This window comes from Aplidium turbinatum, chromosome 4 (assembly GCF_918807975.1).
Source record: "Aplidium turbinatum chromosome 4, kaAplTurb1.1, whole genome shotgun sequence".
Classification (NCBI taxonomy): Eukaryota; Metazoa; Chordata; class Ascidiacea; order Aplousobranchia; family Polyclinidae; genus Aplidium; species Aplidium turbinatum.
Genome location: NC_137475.1, coordinates 15,204,734 through 15,221,204, shown reverse-complemented (window position 1 = coordinate 15,221,204; position 16,471 = coordinate 15,204,734). Strand labels below are relative to the sequence as shown.

Genomic DNA, 16,471 nt, shown 5'->3' with positions numbered 1-16,471 from the left:
TCCTCATAATTTCTGCTGTGGTGACAAATTTATTAACCTTCACTGCTTGTACGAAAGAGAACTGAAAACTATGCCTTCCATTGAAAACTTGTGGTTATACGCTTAGCTTATCACATGGAAATCGTGCTGTGACAACACGCCCCTGTGACAACACGCCCCACTTTGCTTGCAACTGCATGGTGCTATCAACGTGCAAAACAACTCGGCTCCAGGTCCCCTGCGGTCACAGACACGCATATTATCCCTGAATAGGGGGGTATCGCGTTTGCCAATCGCTCATTGTCGCCTGGTTTGATTGCAAACAAGTCTGTTCTATGTAGTTGCTTTCTTCATTGCGTCCAGTATGTCAGCACAATTGCTTTATCATCGCGAACGCCATTGTCACTTTTCCTCATCCACCTTTCCCAGGCTTGTTCGCGATGAAAGGCACAGAGTAACACGTAGCAATCTGCGGAACAAGAAGTCGTGGGCACTGAGTGGTAAAGTACAGTAGCAACTTAACAGTGACGACACAAATGCATGAGCAATGGAGACAGCACACAAGCAACGAAAATGTTAATGCAATTCACTAACTTGAAAAAACGCTTTCGATGGCCTTGATTTCCGCCTCACATTTATCGGTCATGAAAAACGAAGAGTTCCAGTTTTCTGACCACCCTTTTACAACAGAAAGTGCTTCTGCTATGTCCGAAGCTTGTTCATTTTGGATAATAAACGTAGCAACAACCTGGTAACCAACATTCGTTCTGACGCAAAGAAAAAATAGAGGAAGGGAATACTTGGACGTCTTGTAAGTTGCATCCAAGAGGCAAATGCCTTGGCCGTAACGATGCAACAATCGTATTCTCTTCATCTAAGATGAGTTACAATCAACTAAATTTTCATCTTATGATAGTAGCCTACAGAAATAATATACGGTACTGTAGGCTACGTAACATTGAAAACCACCAAGCCTACTACGTGAATATGGTAAAAAATAAATTGTCTCAAAACAAACATTGGTTGTGACCCAAACCCTGCCTTTGGTTACTGCTGGACATGTCACTTGGTCCAATCAATAACACCACATAGGCGTATGGATTTGGCAAACTAGATGGAAAAAATACAAAAGAGGTCAGTGAAGTAGGCTAGGCTAACTTTGAATCAACAAAGCTTTTACACCTGAAAACTGCGTGTCTTTAAGAAACGAGATGAAAAGTTGATGAAACAGAACACATTTACATATGTTTATAGCATTTTTTGCAGTTAGTAAACCGTTTCCTCTTTTATGATGCCTAACCTCTACTTTGGTGAAAACACTGTGCTTTGCAGAAACCTTTTCAGAATCTTTGTCAACAAAGAAAAGGCTTATTATTGTAGTATGAATATCAACACTTATTACACTAGTGAATTACAATGACAGGATGTTAAAAATCAACATTAACAGCGTATGCTCGTTTCTGAACAACAAGCTTCGTTCCTGCTTTTGCTTCGTACTCTTCAATGGATCTCATGGCATCTTCAACTGAAGCCAACCACTTCAACAATAAACAATTGATTTTTTATTGTTATAAACTTATGGATCTTCATCACCCATTTTTTGCCATAAGAAATCAAAGCATTTATGCCATAGCCTAAGATTACAGTGAAGAAATGTAAATACTACACACATGCAACAAATCTGGATTTAGCGAGTATAAGGTAGCTGATAGTTTGAAGCTCCAGTTTTTCTTCTTTCCTTCTACTATAAATAGACTATTTCACCACATTTAGGTTTGTTTTATTCTGATGACAGCTCCTGGTGAGTCAGTCAAAAAAAAAAACTGCAGCTTCGAGCTACCTTTTACTTGCTATTTTCAAGTTCTGTATCACCATTTGCTATGAAAGAGTTCAACATATACTAATTGTGTGAAGTTGGAAACAGTAAAATAGTTGAATATTGGTGAACTGTTGAAGGTCTTGTTGGACCGTAGTATATTGCAGCAACTACATTACAAACCTGTACTAGTCCATGACTTTCAGCCAGCTCTCCCAAAGAATGTTAAATGTCCTAATGAATCAGAACTTTTAATGCCAGGATTGGACTCATTAGTCATTCAAGAACACATCGTTAGCGTTTTATGTGAGGACCATTGAAGAAACGATTTTTATCAAATGTTACAAGTTTCAAGCATAACGCGTCAAGGCCAATAAGTCTTTTCGTAGGTCACGGTTTACATATCCTTGGTTTGATTGACAAACCGAGATTGCAGTATCACCTGAACATTCAATGTCACTTCTCCATAAGGTTGCATTTCCTGCAGAACCAAGACTTCGTTTTTGGCGGCATTGTTCTACCAAGACATCTCAGATGGTGCCAATCCAGACACGAGTCGCACATGCTGCTGTCGCCTGCATCAAGATCTAAAAAACAGGAGGTGCACAACCAGCGGCCTTTATTTCGCAAAGTGGTCAGTAGGTTCTCCATCAACTTCCAACCGTCAAAAGAAAAATGTCTTCGCACAGAAGCAATGGCAATGTTTTCATCTAAACACTTCATTGGAATTCTTTCGGGCAATGTTTCAATTTCATTTTCTTCGATCAGTCGATCGCTGAATGGACGCAAGACCTCTTCTATTACCTCAGAATCGACAAACCAACTGAGTATTGCTGAAAAATATGACCATGGGTGACTTTGTTTGATGTAGCCTACGTACGCTTTGACGTAGCCTATCGGCTAGGCAGGCCCACAGAAGTCAAAGTGTAGTTTTTTAAACTAACGTAGGCTATAACAAAAATGAAGTCACACAAACATAAATGCAACAAACCTGCTTCTTTCTGAAAAGACGACTTCAGTCTGAATGGAATTGGTCCGCTCTTTTTTTGTCTCTTGCGTGGTAACCCAATGACTGTCAATCCAGCTCCTTTTGGCCTGCCACGTTTCGTCATCTTTGGTGGAAATTTAATTGATCCTGCATCATCTGTTAATAAACACAACGAGAATCGAATATAAGCTACAACGTAGAAAACATCACTATTTCAACGTTTTTATTAAAAAATTAATAAACATAGTGCATTATGCAATGCAAGAAAAAAACAACTAATCAGAAATGAATGTTTCAGAAACAGCACATACTTGTAAAAGACTGAATAGAACTGGACGGTGTCTGCATCATAATCGCACTGGTATCAACGGTCGACAAGACGTCACCGGGTGTGTGCTGTGAACTACTACTTGAGACTGTAGGAAGTGCAATTCCAGGATCATTGCTGGAAGATGTTGCAGCAGCACTTCCAGTATCAGTGCCTGAAAAGGATCACCTCTGAGCAATGAAGAAACAATAGAAGCGTTGCACGAGTCTTTACTGGACAATTATTGGATATGTTGCACTGTTGCAATGGGGACCAAACTGACGAGGTTACGGTCCTGGGCGGAACATAATGTCGTATAATCGTAAATACGTGCACTGGCAGTAGATATTGTGGTATACCGTATTTTGAGTTGGAAGCGAGCACTTGAGGTGTCAACAAATCTACATTAACCTTTTGAAAACAAGATTTTGTTGCAGCCAAAACATGCTTCTGGCGTGGTTACCGAATGCCAACCAATCCAGTATCTATCAAAATCTGCTAGGTGTTTCTCGATGATTATTTGCAGAATGCTGCATCACCTGTCAATAAACTTATTAGTTATCAAATAATGCAGACCGTGCTATAATCTTAAGAAACATGAAACGTAGTGTAAGCGCAGCATGCAATGCAAGAAAAAAAAGACAACTAATCAGAAATGAAGCTTTCAGAAACAGCACATACTTGTAAAAGACTGAACAGAACTGGACGGAGTCTGCATCATAATCGCACTGGTATCAACGGTCGACAAGACGTCACCGGGTGTGTGCTGTAAAGTACTGTTTGAGACCGTAGGAAATGCAATTCCAGGATCATTGCTGGAAGATGTTGCAGCAGCACTTCCAGTATCAGTGCCTGAAAAGGATCATGCAGTTGTTCACAAAAGCAGAATTACTGAGCATCTGCAACCTTGTATAATCGTAAATTAGTGCGCATGCAGTACATATTAGCCCACCTATTGGATAGCTCAACGCCATAAAAATCATTGCTCAAAAAAGAATTGACTGCAAAAGTGCAAAATCACGACGCAAGTTGCAGTAACTAACCCATATCTCTTCAGATATTTGAAAAAGTAGTCTAGCTTTTCTGATTTAGTAAATAGTGCTAGCATATAATTATAGGCCTACCTTTCTGAGTTTGACCCAAAAAGTTCACAACTTGGAATTTCTTTCCTTCCTGCAAGAACTCTGCAATTTGTCGTAAATTATCCAGGTTGTATTGGAATTCATCCATTCCTTGTTCAGATATCATTAACGCAATCTTCTGGGAAATATCTTGAACCCGGCGATACTTTTGCTGTTCTGATAAAACACATCTTCTTTGAGGCTTGTTAAGAATCTCAACAGCTGGTAATGTGGATGCAGGACCGTTGTCCAGTGAGTTTCTTGTCAGGCGATGGGATTTAAGAAAATATTGCATTGTCCACCGTTCTGAACAAAGATTGGGATTGTACTCTGACATATGGAGCTGCCTTCTAACTGCCAAGACATGCCTACAAGGTAGCAGCATTGATGATGTGAATCCACAAGGACATGCTGTTGTTGTGACTGCCAATTCCCCATGGACACGAGATTTTACTATGGCAGAATCATTCAAAATCTCTGACATGACAACCTTTTCCGCTAACTTGAATTGTTGTTGCACATGAATATATGCAAATGGTGTCAGTAGCTGTTGGTATTGTCTCTCTGCCACACTTGAAATCGCATCCATTGGAACCTTAAGGAAAGCATTTGACGCTTTGTGGTCACGTTCGGTGGAAAGAGATTGGATACATGCCATCAGATCTTTAAAAAACATGGTCATTCCTGAGTATCTTGTTATGACACTTTTCAACTTTCCATTGATGGATTCCAGTCGATTATTAGTTATGTTCAAAAAATTAGCTTTCAAGTTGCTCAGTCCATCCACCCATTGATGTCGAATAGCATGCCAGTTATCGTTATAATATGTTGTGACAGCAATTGGGACTGTTTCAACGAATTGGTTATACATTAACTTATAAGCTGACTCATTTTTGGCATTTGCCAGTTTTCCTAAAATTTCAAGTGATACCTGCCTTTGGGCTGAAGAAATGCCTAATTTTTCCATGGAAACTTCTGTACGAAAAGTGCAAAGGGTATGAAAATAGCAAATTAAAATTTTTGCAGTAGGTAGCATTTTCATCATGGCATCCCGCTCTGTCATGTCTTTGTCAGCCATTACAACCTCCACTTTATCCCAAGCTGGATTGTGGAGTTTAAACTGAGTTAACAGCTTGCTGATAGTCAGTTTGTCTTCAGTGGCTACAAGCCACAGACACACAATTTCCCTCTGACCTAAGCCATCAACATTCAGCATAACATATAATGGCATTCTCAAGTCATTAAGTTTGTAGGTTGCATCAATCAGCAGCATTTCGGGATATGCCGCAAAGGTTTCCCGCATGTCTTTCGTTTGAAAGTATATCGCCTGCAATTGTTTGTCATCATCTGCAAACACATCTACTGCGACACCTAAAATGAAAATAAACTGAGGATTAGTATACCCTACAAAGCAAGAATCTTGGCAATCCTGGGCCAGACTACATCAGATTTAAAAGCAAAAACATCAACTTTTAGTGAAATTTGTTTTCTATTCTATGTTATTCTAATTATTGGCCAGAGGAAGGATGTTTATGCCTTTGGTAATATTTACATCATATAATCAATGTTCCAACTGAGCGGTTGTATACCACTCTCACCCAATTCTCTAAAAGATGCGGCAGATGCCACATGGCAATGCTTAGGGTCCGTTAAAAGGATCCATTAGGAGTAAACTTTTACGTAGATTTCAAATTTAGCAATGTTTTCTATTTCTATCCACTCAATGTAGAATTGTTTCAAGATATTGAAGACCTTTGATTGAATTCCTTGATCCCGCTTTCAATCTTACAATCCCCATAGCGCCTTATGTTGCAACAAAAATTTTTGGAGCATGAGGTTGGGAAAGTAGAATGAATTCTTGTGAAGAAAATGAAGCAAAAAATACTCTCAATTGACCCTTTATAGCTCAATGTTGCAAATTTTCCACACGTTGTAGGGTTCTGTGTTGGTTATACTAGACAAACGTTTTCTGAATAGAAAAACGTCTGAAAATTAGATATTTTTCTTGTGTAGCCTACTATGATGTGCGTACTGGTAATCCGCAGTTCGCTGCAGTAGACGAAGTCTATTGACCGGTAAACCAGGCGGTCAACACTTTAAATTGAACTAGCAATGGGGGGAATTGAACCCACGTCATCGAAATAATTCATCTGCAGTCTAAACCATTACAGCGAGAGGTCAATCGCGAATTGCTTAATTGACATTATATCTGAAATGGTTCAAGAAGAATGCTCACACACAATATCATGTGACAATCAATCTGCAGCAGCGACCTATAGATTGCAAATACGCCTGCGGTGTTGACCAATGTTACAGGCAACCTGGTAGCCTATTCTTGCATTGCTGCAGTACTACAATGATGCAAAAAAAAAAGATTTATCCAAGGTCATGACCCTGACCACAGCTTGCACACACACCTCCGGCTCTAGGCCGGAGTCACATCACCTCCAGCACGGAGCCAGAATTTGACCGGAACCGGAGCTCATTCTATCACTACTTATCATACTGCACATGGAAAGTCATCTCTACTATTTAGCATGAACATATCTTGTATAACAGACAAAAAAGTTTTGTCTGTCGACTAACCTTTTTCTTTCTTCATTTCATTAATAAGTTCATCATAGGTGTTTTCATACAAAGGTCTCTGTTTTGCGGCAATATTATGCAGATCTTTAAGAATAACTGTTTTTCCTGTAGAAGCTGCAATGTGCTTTTGTACCAACTTTTTATTTGCTTTGGTGGCAAGCATTTCTCCGATCACACTGCTTTCTGTTTCATTTAATCTTCGTTGTTTAGGCATCAAATTAAATGCATTCTGAAAAATAATTTATATGCACATAATCAAGAAAACGACATATCATTTGACAGGTGTCCAACCCACAGAGATGGGCAAGATCACCAGGTTCGGTGAATCGACGGCTTGAATATGACCAGTTTCGCACAAACTGGTCATATTCAGCATGTGCGTAGTAATGCGCGCAAAGTGAAATGACCACTTTACCGTGTCTTACGATGAAGTCAAGATCAGAAAATCTGTCTTGCAACATTTTTAACGTGTTTTAGTACAGTAGCAAACAATATTTGAACTTCAAGTGTCATAATCAAAATGCAATTGTACACGGAAAGTAATTTTTTGGATAGAGGGGGGTTTTGGACGGAAATTTCAAATTTTTTTTACTAGAGTTCTTAGAATGTACTGTTGTATCCTAAAACCTCGGTTAAAATTGAATTTGAAAAAAAAAGCCGATTAACCCCCCCCCCCCTAATGTTATTGCTCTTTTTTATCCTTCACATAATTTCTGATGAAAGCCTCATCATATACAGAGCTAGTGTGACCATAGCTCAAAGGCTATGACTACTACCGTACAAAGGGTTATTTCCACTTACTTCATTGAAATCATGATTATGATCATTGACATTACTAATCTCAGTGATGCATAGCGCTTTTCCATCTGACGTCGCATTTACTTTGATTCCAAATGGACAACCTTTTATAAAAGTACTGAAAAACAACAAAGATGAGGTGACATAGGCCGTGTTGAATCACCCATAAGTACACTTGAATTAGCCATAACTCACGTTGAAGTAGCCTACCTGCAAGTCATGTCGAATTGCCCATAAGTTGCATCCAATTACCTATAAGCCCACCTGAATTACCCATAAGTCCGGCTGGATTACCCATAAAGTCACGTTGAATTACCACAAGTTCAGCCAAGCATTCTCATAAATCTAGTCGATTTACCCACAAGTCACGTCAAATTGCCAAAAAGCTGCGTTGAAGACCCATAAGACATGTCTTTATGGATAATTCCATGAGACTTACGGGTAATTCGACAAATTGTGCTGATGAGAAATTCGACGTAACTTATGGGGAAATTGACAAAACTAATGGGTAGCCTACGGTAATTCAATGCAACTTAGGAATAATTCTGGGCATGACAATTCAATGGAAATTACAATAGACAGCATGCGGGAATGGTTCAGCAGAATATATGCATTTTGCTAAGTTCTCAGCATTCATAAGGAATGTAGGCAATTTGCACTTATGCAAAACTCAATCTATTAGCAAAACTTATGCATATAGGCTACATGAGTAGCTCAACCTATGGGCACCAAGGACAAAACCATCATTACTTACCTTTGATTTGGTCTTTTTCCTTGACTACATGATTTGGGTGTTCTTCCTCCATGCACACAAGCATACTGTATTGTACGATACTTCAACTGTTCATTCCAGGTTTTTGTGGATGTAAGTGCTAGACGTCGTTTTGCGCGTTCAATTGTTATGGAATTTCTCACATAAACATTGACAAAGTTTTCTTTTTCCCATTGCTTAATAGCCGAAGAAAGTGTCTCAAAACTGTAATATAATGCTCCCTTCGTAATCATGATGACGATGGATTCAGTTCAGTTCAGTTCAGTTCAGTTGTTTTTTTATTTCTGACCATCATATCAGCAACTACCGCGGTCCACTCTGCGATCAAGTGTGCAGCACAAGCCAATACGCATGCGCGCGAAATTACGTATGAGCGTCGTCGGATGAAACGCCTGAGCGCATTAAGGTCTTGCTCGAGTAAACAACGTCTTGCTTGAGTGGTGCTTGTAAGAATAGCTTCAGAGGCTAGTTTTACAATATGTTGTAAGAATAGCCACTTCGATATTTTTATCATGGCCACAAAGAATGATTGGTGTTTTGAAAGTTTGTATTGTGCTGTGTTGGCTTTCAATAGAATTTTGAAAATTTGCTAAGTGGTCCAAACTTCCCTTATAGTGTAGGCCTGCATGGCACATTTCACCTCATACATTGAAATAGGCCAAATTAATTGTCAACTAGTTGAGTGAGCAATGTGTTTGTAGATTACTGCTATGCCGTACCTAATTATACAACCTAGTTTATATTGGTTTGTTGTAGGATGATACTTCGGCCCCAGAACCTCATACAATGATGATCTTATTCCAAATGCATATATATCTTGAGCATACTGCATAAAAACAAAGTGTAGCTGATAGTTGATACAACTGCCATTATTACCAAACAGTGTGAACGCTATTTTGGCTTGTCCATTGTTCTTTGTAGACAAAATAAAGTAATGTTCCTTCTCAGAGGTTTATAGGCTATGTCTCTCAGTCACATTTTGCTATGAACATAAAAACTGCATTTATGTGTATCTTCGTTGATTGTAATTTCATTTGTTTTGCAGATATGTTTGTGGTCTTATCGGACTCATGATGATTCTTCTGCTGTTGAAAGTTGAAGTCTTGCACTTTCTACATCAATATAAAGTCCATGATAAAGAATTTGAACTGCATAATCATTGTACTGTCATAGACATATACTATATCAGAATTAATACATTACACCTATTCTAGTATGATACAATATTTCAAAAGTATACATGTAGACTTGAGGTGTATATTTGCTTATAGCCTATTTCATTTTGTTTTTGTATTTCAGTTTTGAAGTTATGGGTTTTTATGGTTACTTTGACTATGTGTTTTATTACAATCACTTTTAAAATTAAGTATTCTGAAGTCATTTGTTCTTATGATTACTTTGGCTGTGAATTTCATTACAATCACCCTTAAAGGAATTTGGTGGTAAGAACACACACATAACATATCATGTTATAGTATGTGTTCTTAGGCATTACAATTGATTTGACAAAAGTGTAATATTAACTGACATTATTCCATACATGTGTGACACAAACATGTCAATATAGAATATTGTAATTGCCATCATTATGCAGATTAACACAAGAGAATTTGTTTACTGAAAATTATTTGTTGTGATGAATAACTGGCATTGCTGGCCTATAGATTTGTTGATAAACAGCCAAAAATTGTCAACTATAATGGTGATTTATTATTATCAACATTGCTATTACAAAGAATTCTTTGTCCATATTTGTCATTGTTGTGACTTTGCAACCTTTTTAATTCTGTTAGTGCTATTTTTATTTGCTTCTACCAAATTTGTAGCATCTACTTTTTTCATTATTTGTGCATAGCCTATAAACAAGTATAGCCTACAGAAAACTGCCAACATGCAAAAATACTATGTAAGTTTTGATTCGCTGGTGACAAATAAAGTTGAATTGCATTCAGTTTTTTTTTGTTTTAGCCTATTAATAGTTATGAAAGCAGAAAATAAACAGCTATTAAACTATAGCCTGTCATAATATCAGAAAATTTAGTCCATCACAAATGGTAGTGATCTGTGAGATCTCATACACCCTGTATTGTATAGTGTATATTTACACAAATATGCAATTGCATTGCTCAGTGGTTTACATTGCTGGCATTTTTAGTGCTCTTTATGCTGAGTGCATATAGGAAAGCAATTTTTAGCAATAGACTTGTGGTATAGTTTCAACTTTTAACATTTAAATAAAGAAACCAATCTACTAAAAAGCCAACAAAGAATTCAAAGTTATTCCTCAAAGGTTATAAAACAAGAAAGGTTGTTGAACAAAGATACCAAGGTCAAGGGGCAAAATGGTTGGAATGCAAGGTCAATGTAATCAAAAAATATATAGCCCAGAAATAGACAGTTTAGTTTTCGAAGTGTTTGCTAAACATGAGTTTAGAATCCAAGGTTATTCTAAAAACATAGCCTGTCTAAAAATTCCAGTGGTACACTCTTGGTGTTGGTCCACATGTAACAAAGTTTATTTTAACACAAGAACCCACTCGGTGCAATCAAATGTATCTGGCATTGCTTTAAAAATCTGGATGCCACTCTGCACTCCATATTGATAAGTAATTTTTTTTTGGCTTTTTCATTCGCAATATATGACCCTCAAAAGTGTTCTACTTTGATATCATTGTGTGCTAATAGCTAGTGTAGTCTAGAGTTCAATTACTTGTGTTATGAGCTTGTTTCTTTCTGTGAAAGTCATTTGTGCAGAGGAAGTAAAACTCAACATGTATTGTAATGATCGCATTGACAGAACTGAAGTGATGTCAACTAGATCAGCTGATTGACATCAATGTAGGGGAATAACCTATATTTTCAAAATGACGTAACACTGTACGCATGAAAACCGCAAGTAGTGTAAACGCGAGCTGTTTGAGACAACACGCACGTAAATCGCAACGCAACAAAACCGCACGTAAAACGCACGTAGTCTAAACCCAGCTTAAGGCACGGACACAACTTCAAATGGTATAATACAAACAAATCAGGTTAAAATGATATCCTACGTAAATTGTTAGGTTACAAATTCAAATTTCATTCCAAAACAGCAACAATTTCTGGTACAAAACTCATCTTTTAACTTTCATCTTATTTTCGCTTCATTCCCAATTACGTTTCTGCTGTAAATCATTTAAGATGCAATGGTGGATAAGTCTTCAAGTTCAACATGTTTCCAATGTTGAAATCATTTATACAAATCTGCTGCAAGCGTCAAATCTGAAAACCCTGTTTTAGTAACTTCTGAACTGGCAGTAACTTTCAGACCGCGTATACGCGGTCCAGAAGTTACGGTAACTTTCAGACCGCAGTAACTCCTGGACCGTTACACCGGTACAGCTCCTTTATCATAAAGATAATAATGATAGGCTAGTTCTTAGAAACTCCGCTTTGTTTCGAAATGTTTTTCTTGTTTTAGATATGGTAGTAGTTAAGCTAAATTTCTTCTAATAAAAGTTAAAGCTTGTAAACTTTTTGGCAGGTTATTTAAACTATTTACCAAAAATCCAAAAATAAGATTTATAAACAATTTGCAATCCTTCGGGCTTGAACAAATTCTGCTGCAAAAAATTGGATATAATTAGGCCATCATTGCTAGGTGTAGAAGTCGGCTTATACAACAATATCCACAATTAAACTTCCCATTCCTTTTTCCTGCTTTTTGTAAGAAAACAAATCAATAGATTTTTTTGTAAAGTCTGAACTTGCATTTGACCAGGCTAACACTCACAATAGTATTACAATAAAATTTAATTTATTGACACGTTGACACAGTTGACACGACACCTGACTTCGCCCGACGGACTTACTTACATCATTTACATGTGTTGCTTGTGAATCGAATTGAATTTTTTTCATTGAAAATGACAAAAATTACTGCATTTTCTGAGTAAATTGCGGGCCCTGTGCGATCGCACACCCCAAAGACCGGCGCTGCTGAAAGCGAGTAGCCTGCTAGCAGGAGCGCCGTTCTTTTGGTATGTTGTAGAGCAGGGGTTCTTAACCCGGGGTCCATGAACCTCTAAGGGGTACGCGAGACGTGTTTTTAGGGGGTCCGCGAAATTTTCCGAATTTGCAGCATGATTGATAAATTACGACATTAAAAAATTAGTTGTGCTTTATTTGTGTATTTACAATGATTTTCAAACTGTACCACGCAACGGTGTGGTGCGTCGTTTGAAATTTCAAAGGGCGTCGCACTAAGTCTCGGCTTTCCAACTAAAAAAAATTCATAAAAAAGACTAAAATATTTTCATAAGGCTGTGCAGGTGTGCATGTTCAACTTAATTCTTTTGTGACAGCAGGTTGTTGATCAATGCTTAATTTAGAAATGAAAACGTTAGTCTGTAGCCTATTAGCACTCACGGTGTTTCTATGGCTGTGATTACAACGAAATATTGGTAACAAATAAAAAAAAAGAGAGAAATTCTTTGTAAAAATCGCAAAAACTCTATTCATCTGCGATTAAAATTTGTAGAAAAGCATTTAATCAGCATATAGAATAAAGATTTTTGATCTTGAGCTCACAACATAACTTCGTTAATGTCATCATTCGTCATAAGTGCGTCGCGAATTCAGCAGATTCTTCTAAGTGTGTCGTTTCAAAACTTACGAAAAACGAGACGCGATATGCTATAATTTTTTTAGGGGTTCGCGACCGCTTCGAGGAAACCAAAGTGGTCTGCCAAGACAAAAAGGTTAAGAACCACTGATGTAGAGGAATCGTGAGCGCGTTACTTTCAAAATAGCGGATGCCCACGTCTATTACCGTACTATTCAAAACAATTACGGTAGTTATAGTTGACCATAAGCTGTGCTCTTGTTGATTCTTGACATGATAATGACAAAATACAAAGTGGTAATGATAAATACGCTTGGACTGAGGATAAAGATTCGCAGTCAATTGCTATTGTAAACCTCACATCCACTTGATGCCATAAAATTGTAGCCCAGTGCTCGACATATGCTAAGCCAGACACGAGCGCTGCTGAAACTCACAAGCAACTGACCCAGGCCCGTAGCCAACCGGGGGCCAGGGGGGGCCTCGCCCTCCCTGAAAAAAATTTCGCCCCTCCCTGGCAAAATTCCAACATTCTCGAGCAACAGCTACAATTGTAATGATTTTGCCCATCTTTCCCGTTGCAGAGCTCCAACCTAGGCCCAATTAACTACAATTGTTTTGTTTAGTTAACAGCTAAGATGATTATACAATTTCGCCCCCCCCCCCCCACCCCCTCCTTTGGCAACCTCAACATGTTCAATTCAACCAAGGCCAACACGTGTTAGGTTGGTAGAAAAATTGTCAGAAACTGTGCAAAATAAAAATGTTTTGAGAAAGAATGATAACCTAACAAAGAGGGAATGGTTTTCCAGCAGGCCTACAAACCGGTACAAATTAGGCTATTTGATATCAGCTGTCGCTATTCTCGGTACCATATTCTAAGGGTCAGTGATAACCAATTTGTGCACTGATAAACCAAATTTGTGCAGAGATAAATCGCAAAATGTGCAGAGGTAAAGCAAGTGGTTTTTGAAGACAACGCATACAAAATATAAACCGTAATCTTTTAAGCAGTGTTTATTTTTTCTCTTCAATCAGTGTAAATAAATTTTGTTTCTAGTTTTCTAATCTGTAAAGTGTTCAACCTTGCAGCAGATATTGCTACATTTGGATCTAGCACTGCCGTTTGTGAGTGTGGATTCTCAGTGTTAACAAGGGTTGACGCTCCCACTAGACCAGTGGTTCTCAAACTTTTTCAAAAAACTTGTTAAACGGTCCCCTTTCGATTTTATCAACGACTCACGGTCCCCTCCAAAAACTTATGGCAAATTAGCGCAAAACCGGTTCATCCTTCGAAACGGTAGGCTACCCTTCGAAAGCCATCTCACATGAGAGTACAACAAGAGAGTTACAAATTCGGAATCACTTTCAATGCACAAATAGGCCTACACGAGAATTGAGTGCATTTGCTTTGATAAAGTTCACTGCCTTAATCAGCTGAAAATTGTCAAGGACATTTTTCAGCTGATCAGGCAAAGTTTTTGCTATGAGGGCTTGGTGACGAATAATGCAATGCGTACCAGCAACATCAGGAGATTGTTCGTTTTCCAAAGTCTGAAAACCGGAGCGGCAGCCAAGCATAGTTAGAGCACTGTCTGTGCAAACACCGATAACATGTTTCCATTTAAGGTTGTGTTCGTCGAAAAACTGGTTCACGAAATTGAAAATTTCTGGAGCAGTTGTTCTTGTGGTGAGTGGACTACAAAACAAAAATTTCCTCCAAATACCTTTTGTGTATGTAGCGTTCATAAACACATAGTTCAGCTAAATTTGCAACATCCGTTGTTTCATCAAGCTGAATTGCAAAGAAGCCAAACATTGACTATGTATCTTTGACACTACCTGCGACAAAATGCTTTCCGATAGCTCAGATATTCTCTTACTCTAAGTGTCGTTTGACAGAGAGACTTGCTTAAAGGCATACTAAATGAAAATATCAAACCGGAATTAAGCATTAAAATGAGTAAACTGAACATTCAAGAATACATTTCAAAAACAATTACCGAAAAAAATTTGTTTTCAATGGCGCTGGCAAGGCCCAAAGTCCAGTATTTCATTTATTTTCATTTTTTTCAAAATGACCAAAACGTGCAAACACTGCTCGAGAATACGTAATAAAAGACAGCAATAACAAAAGCCACGTTACCACATCTGATGTTTTGAGCAAACTGTCTGCTGTTGTGATGTTGATATGTGCTGTTTTGATGTACATACATACATAGCCTACAGTCAAATCGCCCGTAGTAACAATTATTGCGTGATCGGTTGATTGCTAGTCTTTTGTTACGTAGACTGTACAGTCGCACGCTTCGTTGCTCAGGCCCAATCTCGTTTTGAAAGCTCTGACAAAAGCACCCGCACAATCGCACAATGGTGGTCAGACCGCAATGGGGCAAAATTTTATTGAAAATCGTTTTATGGTAGCATGTTAAACACAAAGAACGTGGAAAATCACCAAGTCAGGTTTTTCCTTTAGTATCCCTTTAAGCTTTTGAACTTCAGAGTTCAGATTCTCCCAAAATGCCTGAAAATTTTTACTTTGCACAGTTTTTTTCTTCGGGATCGTGTTAATTTTTTTGAAAGGTGCCTCGCGGTCCCAGAAAATTGTCTCGCGGACCCCAAAAGGACCGCGGACCCCAGTTTGAGAACCACTGCACTAGACGGAGCATGTTACAACCAAAACAGGCAAACTTGGTGCTTATGGCCTTTGAACATTCTGTATCGAAATCTATCGATTTAGACTTGTTTGTGAGACGGTTTGCATCCAAACATCCGCGACTGCAATAGACTAGCTCACGGGTGTATAGGCGGAATGTAATCATATCTATCAAAATCCTCGGCACTAGCTTCTTCGAGCCAGTTAAAGTTTTTGCTCATAACCAATGGCGTAGCCAAAGGGGGGGTCTCTAAAACAAAGTTTGCCTAACTTTAAACGAAACTGCAAAGAGCGAGTTTTGCCATTACCAAACATTCAAATATCTTAGCCTGGAATTAGCAACAAGAAAACATAGAGACTTGTAGCTTTATTTCCGAAAAATGCCGAAGAAAACATGATCTTATCCTTTTGCTATGCCACCGGACAGCACCATTTTACAGGAATATTCATACCCACATTTTTGTTGAAAATACTCTCAGAATGCACCAAATTCAAAGCAATTTTTCAAAATTTTCTGGGGGAGGCCCCCAGACCCTCCGCCGCTGGGTGTCGCGACAAGCGAAACTCGCCGTCAACCACACCCCGTTTCAAAACTCCTGGCTACGCTACTGCTCATAACAAGTAGCCTAACGCTATTTAAACAACAAGTCAACAATTGCTGTGTTATGTTGGTCATTGTAATATGGTTGCCGTGATTTAACTAGCGGATAAAATAAGAGACCAGTGTTGGGCTTAACACTAATCTGATATATTGCAATTTTTGTGGATACCGGTATTTAAGAGGTTAAAATGCCAAAATCATTTAAATTTTTTTGGCCCCCCCTAACAAAAAGTTGGCCCCCCCT

At 38.3% G+C, this 16,471-nt stretch overlaps 1 protein-coding gene across 1 annotated transcript; it reads right to left on the bottom strand.

Moving 5' to 3' along the window:
- Positions 1-1,533: 1,533 nt before the first annotated feature.
- On the bottom strand, positions 1,534-8,600 carry LOC145768227 (uncharacterized). Its single transcript, XM_082579711.1, has 9 exons — positions 8,350-8,600; positions 7,599-7,713; positions 6,931-7,026; positions 6,798-6,855; positions 4,215-5,582; positions 3,772-3,942; positions 3,095-3,265; positions 2,787-2,939; positions 1,534-2,628 (listed from the first exon to the last, which is right to left on the bottom strand). Exons 1-9 carry the CDS (start codon positions 8,598-8,600, stop codon positions 2,252-2,254), a joined length of 2,760 nt encoding a protein of 919 aa, XP_082435837.1. The 3' UTR covers positions 1,534-2,251.
- Positions 8,601-16,471: the final 7,871 nt, after the last annotated feature.